General features: G+C 36.3%; 2 protein-coding genes across 2 annotated transcripts; one reads left to right on the top strand and one right to left on the bottom strand.

The window, feature by feature from the left end:
• Window positions 1-363: 363 nt before the first annotated feature.
• Window positions 364-3562, bottom strand: LOC112043966 (splicing factor 3A subunit 2-like). Its single transcript, XM_052883611.1, has 2 exons — window positions 3559-3562; window positions 364-908 (listed from the first exon to the last, which is right to left on the bottom strand). The coding sequence occupies exons 1-2, from the start codon at window positions 3560-3562 to the stop codon at window positions 364-366; spliced, it is 549 nt and encodes a 182-aa protein (XP_052739571.1).
• A 1544-nt stretch (window positions 3563-5106) lies between these two features.
• LOC112043967 (acyl-CoA Delta-9 desaturase-like) lies at window positions 5107-8329 on the top strand. Its single transcript, XM_024079667.2, has 4 exons — window positions 5107-5326; window positions 6374-6504; window positions 6882-7087; window positions 7818-8329. The coding sequence occupies exons 1-4, from the start codon at window positions 5107-5109 to the stop codon at window positions 8248-8250; spliced, it is 990 nt and encodes a 329-aa protein (XP_023935435.1). The 3' UTR covers window positions 8251-8329.
• Window positions 8330-12986: the final 4657 nt, after the last annotated feature.

Raw genomic sequence — 12986 nt, forward strand, 5'->3', positions numbered from 1 at the left:
AGTATAAATATACAAGAAATCCTCGTTTCAATATGGTGTTGATAAAACTTATAATACAATCACTATAAAAGAGATTTCCTCTCTATTTGAACTTCATTTCGAGCAGATACCTATTTACATAATATGGCGCTTCCCACGTAAAGCTGCGCGAGTATTTCACATTATGTAAAACCCTAGAAGCCTGCCTCATTACTGGGTGGTATTGGTGCGATGTGGAATTATTTCCTATTAAATACTATTTTTTTTTTATTTTATTTGAAGAAAATAATTTTTTATTAATATTTTATTAATAATAATAATTTTTTATTAATAGAAATATATTTTTTTCATACATTTTATTGTATTATATTCATAAAATATTGCTTACATAGATGGGGGTGGAGGAGGTACTGGCAATAATGGTGGTGGAGGTGGCACTCCCATCATCTGAGCTGTCATCATCATCAGTGGTGGAGGCAAGCGACTGCCATGGTTTTCCCAAATCTTAGGTGGTGCCGGCGGCAGTCTTAAGGGCTCCATTTTAAATGCTAATTGCAGGAAAAATTGCTTTGTATCTTTATTCCAGTGGGTCCAGAACTTTGAGTCATGTTTCTCTACTTCTCTACTGGGAAATTTAAATGCTATAGTTTCATATGGTTCCGCTGCAAATAGTAAATATTGCCATCTGCGGTCTGGGGGCTCTATTTTCTGCTCGTATGCAGACATGCGATGTCTAGGCTGAACACCTTCTGCTATTTTTGGGTAGTCAACTTGAAATAGTAAACTTTGCTGTCCATTCTCTGGATCTTTCTGCTTTGTGACTCTATAACTAGGTCGTCCAATTTTAACAAATTTCTTAGGCTCTATTCTGGGTTTCTCAGGAGCCAATTGCTGAGGGGCTTCTTTAGCTTCTTTAACAGCCCTCCGTGCTAAATAACGACATAACTGAACTAGTCGCGAAGCTGAAGTACTGCCTCCGTGGCGCAGTGGTATGCGCAGTGGATTTAAAAAACGGAGGTCCTGGGTTCGGCTGGGCCGATTAATTGTTCCAGGTCTGGCTGGAGGGAGGCTTCCACCGTGGCTAGTTACCGACAAAGACGAACCGCCAAGCGATTTAGCGTTCCGGTACTAATCGTGTAGAAACCAAAAAGGGGTGTGAATTTTCATCCTCCTCCTAACAAGTTAGCCCGCTTCCATCTTAGACTGCATCATCACTTACCATCAGGTGAGATTGTAGTCAATGGTTAAATTGTAAATAATAAAAAAAAGTGGCAATGGGTGGGGCACATAGTTCGAAGAGCCAATGGACGTTGGGGTCCCAAGGTGCTGGAATAGCCGCCCAACACTTGAAAACTCAGTGTTGGGTCGTCTACCACGTGGACTGACGATATCGAGTGAGTCGCAGGGATTCGCTGGATACTCGCGACTCGAAACCGTTTTGTTTGGAAGTCCATGCAATAGGCCTATGTCCAGCAGTGGACGTCCATCGGCTGTTAATGGTGATGGTGGATATGTCAATAGCGCGTCGAAACTGAGTCGGACAAAAATGGCTAATTTAGTCGTAAACAACGAAAGTTATTTAAACAAATAGTACCTAAATATTGTCTACAACGTCGAGTTGTGTGTTCAGAAAGTGTATAAATACCTATATAGTACGAAAATGAACTAAGGTATTCTGTCTTTTCCAAAGTTTCTTTTAGATTTGGTTAAGTGTTGACATATAATTATACATATAAATGTTATATGCGCCTATTGTTTATATGCATATCAGAATTATTTCATGTGACATGTTTTATTTGATTTTTTAATGTTTAATATATTATTTGATATATGTATTGTTGGCGTGCTTTATATAAATAAATAAAGATTTGATAGATTATTAATTTGATAGATATTTATCAAAATCCGTAATAGTCGTAAAACGTAACAAATAGACACACTTACTTTCCTTTTTTTATTTTATGTACGTATATAATGGAGGTATGGATAAGTATAACACGTTAACTCAAACGTGAAGGTGAGGCAAACTACACTAATCCCTTCTATTCTATGATACGTAACAAATGCGTTGTCAAACAAAAACTACTTACAAACTAAGTGTGTTTTATTTTGTGTTTGAGTATATTAATTGTTTATATTAAATGTAATAGTCTACTAGTTATAGAAGAGCGGGGCAGCCTGTCACAAGTTACACTAACAATACTGTAAACCAAAGGGCCGAAACTTCAGTACAAAAATTGACAGACACATGAGATTATGCGGAAATAAATTAGTAGGTAGGTACTTACAGACATTGGCGTATCTAGGGTTATTTCCTAGGGTGGGCCTGGCCCCCGATATCAAGTCTATTATTAGTATCATAATAGAATTCCATATCGGTAGCCCAGAATTCTAGGGTGGGCACAGGACCATTCTAGGATGGGCACGGCCCACTATCCCCCCGCGCTATATACGACTATGGGTACAGACTGTAAGCGTACATTAATTTCAACGTACTTTCACATAGTATTTGGTCTAGTGGTGTACCTACTATAATAACAAAACTGAGTTCGGTCTCGGGTAATGTTAGAATAACATTTTTATCGTGGTTTTTATTTTTCTCAGTTGGTTTCTTTAACTATTTTAAAAGTAAGTAAATGTTTTATTCGAGAAAAAAAAATTATAAAATTAAAAACCTCCATTTAAATTGCTGCTAACTTAAATTAAAAAAATATTTCGTATGCAGAAATAATGTCGCTGCTAAGTTCGACGTTTTAGAGAAGTGAAACTACATACCTACGTATGTAGTTTCACTTCTTCTCCATTATAGAAGGCATATATTCTTTGCTGTAAGCTTACTGGGATGGTTCCAATTATTAAACTGCCATGTAAATCATAATTATTTTATGAAATAAATTATTATTTTCCACAAAACTTTAAAAACTCCAACACAGTCACACTAATATTATAAAGGCGAAAGTTTGTATGTAAGTGTATGTGTCTCTTCGTGTGTGTGTGTGTGTCAAGCGTAGATAATAGGTAAGTACATTCTAGTACTAAAACCACCCCGTAATGCTCATATCACGGACTATTGCCATGGGGACTCCGTGGTTTGACCGCAATAATTATCTCCGTAGAGACCTAGATCCCCCAACAATAACTCACTTAGGTACTTTGAAAGTTCCACCACTCACCCGGTGGAACTTTGAAAGTAATTTTTATATTTTTTATATATTTTTTTTACGTACTCTACATGGAGATAAAATTCCTTTAAAATGTGTAATAAACTATTACGTTTGTAGCCGGCATTATGTTGTATACAAGCTCCTTGTAATATTGTGTTGCGTCATACGTCATAGTAAGCTGCACCATTAATAAGTATAAGACATCTTTTATAACAATTATAGTTTAAGCTAGTTTTACCTATTATGTTACGGTTTTATAGAGAATAAACGATTATTATTATTCTTATTAGTTTATTTCATAAAATACGTTGTCATCATAAAATATAAATATTTTTTATAAAATATAGAATATACAAAGGTGATAACATTATATTATTTAATTGTTATAAAAAAAACTGTTTTACGAAAGCTGCACCCATAGTAAGAAGTAATTTACAAGCTCCATTTACTATGTAAGTAGCTCATTTATTTTTTCTCAGTGAACATAGTGGTTGAGGCTTATTCGTACACGTAACACTTTTTGTTTAACAAGAATAAGTAAATAACCAATTTCCAATATTTTTTGATAAAATTTGTATAAATATGTTTTTATGAAAGCTTAATTCATAAACTAATGAACCGACTTCCAGACACATGTTCAAATTAATCTAAGCTTGAAGAAAGTAACAACTGTTAACTTTTATAGGCTTTATTTTATAAACTGGCTGTATATTACGAATAATTATTATAATGTAGATGCCCTCTGACGTAAATGTTATGGATTTAAAATAAATTAAACAACATGTAGATAGAATAACAACAAAAAATAATTAAGCATTGCGATCGTAGCATAGATAAATGCATGAAAAATTTTAAAGATGGCTCATTTTAAATGTAGTGAACTATTTGGCGGTGGTTAATAAAGAATCTGTAAGAATATCAATATTGTTATTAATATTTTTTTTATAGCGTAAATAAGCGTTTTATTTATGTTGTGTGCTTGTGACAAAATTAAAATGACTCACAAAGTTTTCAAAATAAAAAGTGCACGAGGATTTCTGTTACTCGTCTTTTTTTTTTATTCTTTACAAGTTAGCCCTTGACTACAATCTCACCTGATGGTAAGTGATGATGCAGTCTAAGATGGAAGCAGGCTAACTTGTTAGGAGGAGGATGAAAATCCACACCCCTTTCGGCTTCCACACGGCATCGCACCGGAACGCCAAATCGCTTGGCGGGACGTCTTTGCCGGTATGGTGGTAACTAGCTACAGCCGAAGCCTCCCACCAGCCAGACCTGGACAAATTAAGAAAATTTCAATCTGCCCAGCCGGGGATCGAACCCAGGACCTCCGCTTTGCAAATCCACCGCGCACACTACTGCGCCACGGAGGCCGTCAAAAATAATCTGAAGGCAGAGGTCTGTGTAATCTTTTCTTGTTTAATTGTATTATTTTACAAGTTTTCAACCTATATAAGGGTGGCATACACGCGCCACGCCAACTGCCCTATTCACTAACTTTGGTATATTTTAATTTAATTGACATCAAATCAATAATAACTCCATTTCTCGTATTCCGTAAAGCCCATTCTGAACGAAAATCACAATCATAATAGTTTTGATCAGTTAGCAATAAATAGTGAGCCATTATAGCACAGTGGATATGACCTCTACCTTCGATTCGGAGAGTGTAGGCACTGGGCCACCATGGTGGACTATAAGTCCCTCTCATTCTGAAGGGAGACTCATGCTCAATAGTGAGCCGAATATGGGTTATTAATGATGATAACAATAAATCAATAGTGAATACGAAATCACGTGTCTTGAAAATCGCTGACAATAACTATTTGGTAAATTTCGTTTTTACTAAGTTACTCGAAGTTAGTGAATAGGCTAGAAGGTCAGGTTTAAAAGGTGTAGGGCATCATTTAAATTTTTTGTTCCGTTAAATTATAGTATAAAACAAAGAAACATTACAGATCAAATGGGTCCTCTACAAAAAACAGATGCGTCGGTAATATATGAAAGGAGTTTGAATGATAACGAAGAGTTAACACCACAAATAATAAATTCTACAAAAACGGAGAGGAGAGAATTGGACATAGTTTGGAGGAATGTCATAATTTACACATTGCTTCATTTGGGAGGGATTTACGGCGGTTTTCTGTTTGTGACACAAGCGAAGTGGGCTACACGTATTTTTGGTAAGTATATCTACCTATCTATACTTATAATCAAACTGTAGCAGGTCAAACTCTGTACCTACATTGAAAATATTTTAAAATTTTTGTTGAAGGGCATTATTTAATGGATACTGAACCCAAATATAATATCTATACTAATATTATAAAGAGGAAAACTTTGTTTGTATGTTTGTTTGTTTGTAATGAATAGGCTTAAAAAACTACTGAACCGATTTTGAAAAAATCTTTCACCATTCGAAAGCTACATTATCCACGAGTAACATAGGCTTAATTTTATTTTAGAAAAAATAGGGTTCCGTAAGTTTTTTGGGTTTATCGAACACAAGGTGTAAAAAATCAACCAGAAAGGTAGGTACGTAGGGTAGGGATAGGGTAGAAGTTGGAGTAGGGTAGCGGTAGGTAGGGGTAGGGTAGGGGTAGGATAGAGGTAGGTAGGGATAGGTTAGGGGTAGGATAGAGGTACTTGAAAGTTTACATCGAGTTTTACGCGGACGAAGTCGCGGGCGTCCGCTAGTATATAATATAGGTATATATTTTTTGTCTGTCTGTCTGTCCGTATTTTAGTTGACCGGGCATCAAGCTGAAATTACAGAATAAATTCAAATGAAACTTGGCACGATTTGAGATCAGAATACGAAGAAGGTTAAAGGATACTTTTAGTCGCGAAAATGAAATTAGAAAGGGGTGGGTGGAAAGTTTGTATGGAAAGTCCATTGTTCAAGTTACATTAGTAAAAATTGGAATGTGTACTTGAAAAATATTTAATACTAGCGGACGCCCGCGACTTCATCCGCGTGAAACTCGATGTAAACTTTCAACTACCCCTACCCTACCCCTACCCCTACTACTACCTTTTCTGGTTGATTTTTTACACCTTGTGTCCAAAAAACCCAAATATCCTACGGAACCCTATTTTTTTCCTATATAAAATTTAGCCTGTGTTACTTGTGGATAATGTAGCTATCGAATGGTGAAAGAATTTTTAAAATCGGTCCAGCAGTTTTTGAGCCTATTCATGCTTTATGCTTTGCACCTTTATGCTTGCAGCATTTATGCTCTACGTGGCTTCCGGACTTGGCATCACAGCAGGAGTCCATAGGCTTTGGTCACACAAGGCATACAAGGCTAAACTACCGTTGCGTATCCTTCTAGTGGCTTTCAACACTATTGCTTATCAGGTATTAATTACTTTGTGATTTCGACTTTTGACTGAATTTGGCCCAATATTTCCTAATATGATTGTACACAAGTGCATTCTCAAGCGCCTCGCTCTCGCCTGATAAGACGGCAGTCTCGGCTAAGAAGGTAGCAAACTTGGAAGAGGTAGGCAGACTTTATACGTGTCTGACTTTAACTGTGTATTATTTTAGTTATTTGATTTATGATTTAACAAATTCAAAAAAACTATTGTATTTATAAGCCATTTTTAATATAAGTTAAGCCGTTTAAAACAATAGCAGAATCGATCTTAGGATAACTTCCACCACCACCACCACCACCACCACCACCACCACCACCACTACCACCACCACTCAATTGAAATCTCTTTCAAAAGGACTCCATAATACACTGGGCCCGTGACCACCGCGTGCACCATAAGCATACTGAAACCGATGCTGACCCTCACAACGCAACACGTGGCTTCTTCTTCTCCCACGTCGGCTGGTTGCTTGTTAAGAAACACCCTGAGATCAAAGCGAAGGGACAAGCTATTGATGTTAGTGACCTTTGGGCGGATCCGTTATTAAGATTCCAGAAAAAGTAAGTTTTATTTTCGGTGAATCTATGTCTTCTATCATCATTATCAACCCATATTCAGCTCACTGCTAAGCTCGAGTCTCCTCTTAGAATGAGAGAGTTTAGGCCCAATGCGGATTGGCAGACTTCACACACGCAGTGAATTGAGAAAATTCTCTGGTATGCAGTTCTCCTCCTTCACCGTTTGAGACACGTGATGTTTATTTTCTTAAAATGGACAAAACTGAAAAGTTGGAGGTGCATGCCTCGGAACGGATTCGAGCCCACACCCTCCGGAATCGGAGGCAGAGGTCATATCCATTGGGCTATCACTGCTGTATACTTATAATTCTCTATGATATATCTTCTATACTTAGGTATAACAAGACTGTAATAAGACCAATTCTGTACATTGAAGTTATTTTGAAAATTTTGGTTAGAGGGCAGTATAAAACCGACTTTAAAGACAATAATATATTTTTTGTCTGCAAATGCCGTGTTTTTTTGTTGACCGGGCATGACGCTAAAACTTGACACGATTTGAGACCATTATACGAAGAATGTTATAGGATATTCTGTGCTGCGAAAATAAAATCAGGATTCAGACCCCTGCCTGGAAACCTGCCAGCCCTTTTCAGTAGCATCTGCCTTTCGAACCTACAAATCAAACTTTTCAATAGTACCTAGTGGTAAAATCGGCCTACTTATAATAAATGCATTTTGCAAATTAAAAAAAAATCTTTTATGTTTGCAGTTACTACCTGTTTCTTATGCCGCTGGCGTGCTTCATTCTACCCACTTATATACCAACGGTATGGGGAGAGTCATTGAAGAATGCCTTTTTCGTCAGCGCCATCTTTCGTTATGTCTACGTTCTAAACGTCACGTGGCTTATTAATTCCGCTGCTCACATGTTTGGTACCAAACCTTATGACAAAGACATCTACGCAGTGGAGACCAGACCAGTAGCATTGGTTACACTTGGAGAAGGATTCCACAATTTCCACCACACGTTTCCATGGGATAGCAAGACTTCTGAATTGGGGAACTATGCTTTAAGTTTTACGAACATATTCCTGGAAGCCATGGCTAAAATTGGATGGGCTTACGATTTCAGAACGGTGCCTCGTGACGTGGTTTTGAAGACGGCTAAAAAGTCGGGCGATGGTTCACACCCAGAGTTTTAAATGAAACGTGTTATAAATGTAATTTCTTAATATAGATTTTAAAATAAAATAGATCTTATTTATAACAATGTATATAGCAATAAAGAGTTAAAACCAAGTGTTATTTATTACATATTGAATTATTAAAATTAATATCGGTTAGTAGGAGAATGTAAAAAAAATCTCTGCCTGTCCGTCTTTCTGTTTGTTTGTCATGCATGAGATTTTATGTAACTTTTGAGACAATTTTCAGCATGTCAAATTATGAAAACATTTTGTTTATTGCAGTTTTCATCAACAGTTAGATTATTAAAGAGAAAGGTGTATTAAAATAGTACGAGTATATGTATAGTTATAATAGTAGAAAAAAAACCAGCCAAATGCGTGTAGGGTTCCGTAGATTAAATTAGCACTTTAAAAACCTTATTGAATGCACACACATGCCGATAACGATACGCCACACCATGCAATAGATGATAAAATATTAATCATCCTCACTTTGCTTAAAGGGATACTTACACCTTGAAAGTTTTTCCCAAATGCCTCGGGAACCATGGATTTTTCCGGGATTAAAAGTAGCCTATGTGTTAATCCAGAGTAAAATCTATTTCCATTACAAATTTCAGCGAAATCAGTTCAATAATTGCGGTGTTAAAGAGTAACAAACATCCATACAAACTTTCCCGTTTATAATATTAGTAGGATTAAGTGATGCTACGCTATACAAAAGAATGACCGAATATGCAATTTAAATTATAAAGAAAAATTCCTAAAGTAGGTCGGTTTCACAATTGCTGAATTGCGCCTCGTGCCGCGGTTGTCACCAACGAGTCGTCAGCAATCTTTATAGAGTTTGGCAGCTAATGAAAATAAAGACAGAAAAAAAATATGTAAGTACCTACTAATAATATCTCTTATTTATTTATCCTTTTTTTTTAAATTTTTAACAATGTTGATAAAATACAAAATAAAAAAAAAACACTATTAAAAATTTATAAAAAATTAATAATTCATTAATTTACTTATCTATACTAATATTATAAAGAGGTAAAGTTTGTAAGTTTGTAACATTCTTTAAATTGGGTAATCCTCGGAACTACTGATGCGATTTCAAAAATTCTTTCACCAGTAGAATGCTACATTATCGAGGAGTGCTATAGGCTATAATTTATACTAGTGGACGCCCGCGACTTCGTCCGCGTGGAATTCAGTTTTTTATAAATCCCACGGGAACCATGGATTTTTCCGTGTTGAAAAGTAGCCTATGTGTTAATCCAGAGTGAATACTATTCCGAGTTTCAGCCAAATCGCTTCAGTAGCCGCAGCGTAAAGGAGGACACACATACACACAAACTTTCGCCTTTATAATATTAGTGTAATACCCGTGCGAAGCCCGCTTTTTTTTTATATACAACGTTCACAGTTTTTCTGTAGTGTATTTAGTATCAGCACTGTACCCGTGCGAACCCGGGCCGGGTCGCTAGTTAATTAATATTACTACATATTGAAATTATCATTTTTTTTATAATATAAAAAAAATAAGAATATTTTCCATATCTTTTAAATATGACCAACATTCCCATTCCCCTCCAACTAGTCGGAAAAGACTGTGCTAGGAGTGGGTACGACAATAGAAAAACGGGGCGGGGATCGAACCACCACCCCTCGGTGATGAGTCCGACCGCTGATACCGTTGAGCTATTGAGGCTCTATAAACTTGAGCTATTTAAATATTTGGACTATAAGCCAAACTCTAGGGCTACGTTCCGTAATTAATTATTTTTTTTTTTTTTTTAATTAATTCCTTCGACATCTTTTCTCCGAAGAACGCGTATCAATAGAGGTTGAAATTAAAAAAATATCGAGTTATGGCGGCCCTTTAGAAGAAAAAAAGTGCTGATAATAAAAATCTATGCTTATAATAAATCTGTAGAGAGGTCAATTCTGTACATGAAATATATTTCCAAAATAACTATCAGGGGGTGATGAGTGATCGATACTGATTCCAAAAATGCAATCAGTAAAATTTTTGTCAGTCTGTCTGTCTGTATGTTCGTTATAGAAACAAAAGCTACTCGACTGATTTTAACGATACTCGGTACAATTATTTTTCATACTCAGGCAGGTTATAGTATACTTTTCATCACGCTACGCATCAATAGGAGCAGAGCAGTGAAAATGTTGGGAAAACGGGAGAAGTTACTCCATTTTTACAGCGATACTACTGTAAGGGCTGGATTAAAGATCTCTAAGGGCGGACGAAGTCGCGGGCGTCAGCTAGTAAATAATAAAATTAACACAGTTTATTATACACAGTAAGTACATAAAAGTAATCATAAAAAAATCGTAGTCATGAAAATGTAACATTTAATGTTTAGACGGCCTCCGTGACGCAGTGGTATGCGCGGTGTATTTACATGACAGAGGTCCTGGGTTCGATCCCCGGCTGGGCCAGTTGAGGTTTTCTTAATTGGTCCAGGTCTGGCTGCTGGGAGGCTTCGGCCGTGGCTAGTTACCACCTTACCGCCAAAGACGTACCACCAAGCGATTTTGCGTTCCGGTACGACGTCGTGGAGAAACCGAAAGGGGTGTGGATTTTCATCTTCCTCCTAACAAGGTGGCTCGCTTCCATCTTCGATTGCATCATCACTTACCATCAGGTGAGATTGTAGCCAAGGGCTAACTTGTAAAGAATAAAAATAAAAATTATCAGGCAGAACTGTAGGTGCTTAACATTTGCATTTCTAATTTCGCATTAATATTCAGTAGTTTAGTGTATTATTTGCGCAAGAATTTATTTACGTAGTACGTAGAAAAAATACTAGTAGTAGCCACTATGTATTTTGTGACCAAATATTTGGGCAAAGGTCGATTAAATTTACCTATTGCTATTGTTTTAATCACCTTACGCACGAGGCAGCCAAAACCACTACTATTGGTCGTCGTAAAACTACGACCAGTCGTAAAGCGGCCACTTGTCGGGCTGTTTACTCACGAATTACGGTAGACGAAAAAGAAAACCAAAAATAAAATCGTTCTCCCTATCACTTACTTGACAACTAAGGCTACGCGCAAACTGGGTAACCATATCTCACATTGTACCTTTAATAAAGTTTGACTCGTTTTATTACTATATTATATTATATAATGTAAAATATATGGTATTGCCTGAATTTTCATTTTGTCATTCATTCGGCAACCCATATTCGGCTCACTGCTGAGCTCGAGTTTATTCTCTCAGAATGAGAGGGGTAAAGCCAATAGTCTACCATGCTGGCCCAATTCGGATTGGCAGACTTCACACACGCAGAAAATTAAGAAAATTCTCTGGTATGCAGGTCTCCTCGCGATGTTTTCCTTCACCGTTTGTGATATTTAATTTGTTGAATGAATATTGAATATTATCTATCATTTATTTTTTATCACTAATAAATAACAGATGAGGGTAGATCATCACAGTTACCAAGCAACTTATCAGTCTGCTTGGTCGCAATGATCAATCGTGCTGGCCCAATCTCTGATCAATTGCGCGTTGTACTTGTACATAAATGGTTTCTTCATTTTACCTGGTCGTGATCACAGCCGCCTAGTATGTGAGGTGCCTTAATTGAATACGTTGTCAATCTAAAAACTACTAACAAACGAAATTTTAATTATGTATCCCGCAACAAAATAATTATAAGAAATATACAGTGTGTTTTATTTTTCCCGGTTGGTTGACATATTATTCTAATCTAGCTTTGAGCGTTGTCCAGATAATTCCTACTCTAACATACTAGAGTTCGCGTATCTACGTATCCAGCTTTTACTTGTGAAATACAGGGATTAGGATTTAATTTTTAAATTCTCTAAGTCATGATTCAAAAACGGTATGACATTTGTGTTCTATTTTGTATTATTATTATTTAAATAGCGGACACCCGCGACTTCGTCCACGTGGAAATCATCGTAAGCTTTCTAGCTTTCTTTCACCACTTTAGAGTTTAAATTTTTTTGAATCCCATTATATTTGATGCCCGAATAACAAAAAAACACGGACAGACAGAACGACAAAAAAATAAAAAAAAATATTTTTAGCTTCAGTATCGATTAAATAATGCTCCAAAAAAAATTAAAATATCTTCACCTTACCGTATGCACCTAAAAATTTTCAAGAACATTTTAAGAAAATAAATTAACACGTGTCTCACGACGGTGAAGGAATAACATCGTGAGGTAACCTGCATACTAGAAAATTCTCTTAATTTTCTGCATGTGTGAAGTAACCCCTCTCATTCTGAAAGGAGGTTTGAGCTCAGCAGTGAGCCGATTGGGTAATAATGATATTTTTTCAGGTTATCTCTATCGCAGTGTGAAGAGTATAAAACAAATTAAACAACCTGTAGATCAAAACATAAGCAAAACGCAAATGATTGCATTGCAAATATATGAGCTTAGGTATATAACGATTGTTTACTCATTTCAATGCAGGTAAAAAGTGAAATTTTGGTGTGGGCCATGCGGATTGGCAGACTTCACACACGTAGCGAATTTCGATAATTCTCAGCAAAGTTTTCTCATGATGTTTTTAGTTTTACTTTAACGTTTGTTATACGTGATATTATTGTCTATGTCTATTTATTTGGTTTAGTGTTGATGTTGATGACATACAGACTCAACAGTGATTTATTATAGGTTCCACTTTCTTATTCTTACGTTCGGATTTCTTTGTTTTAACCCTAAAACAAAAAAAAATACAATTATACATTCCAGACCAG

Source organism: Bicyclus anynana, chromosome 9, assembly GCF_947172395.1.
Source record: "Bicyclus anynana chromosome 9, ilBicAnyn1.1, whole genome shotgun sequence".
NCBI lineage: Eukaryota > Metazoa > Arthropoda > Insecta > Lepidoptera > Nymphalidae > Bicyclus > Bicyclus anynana.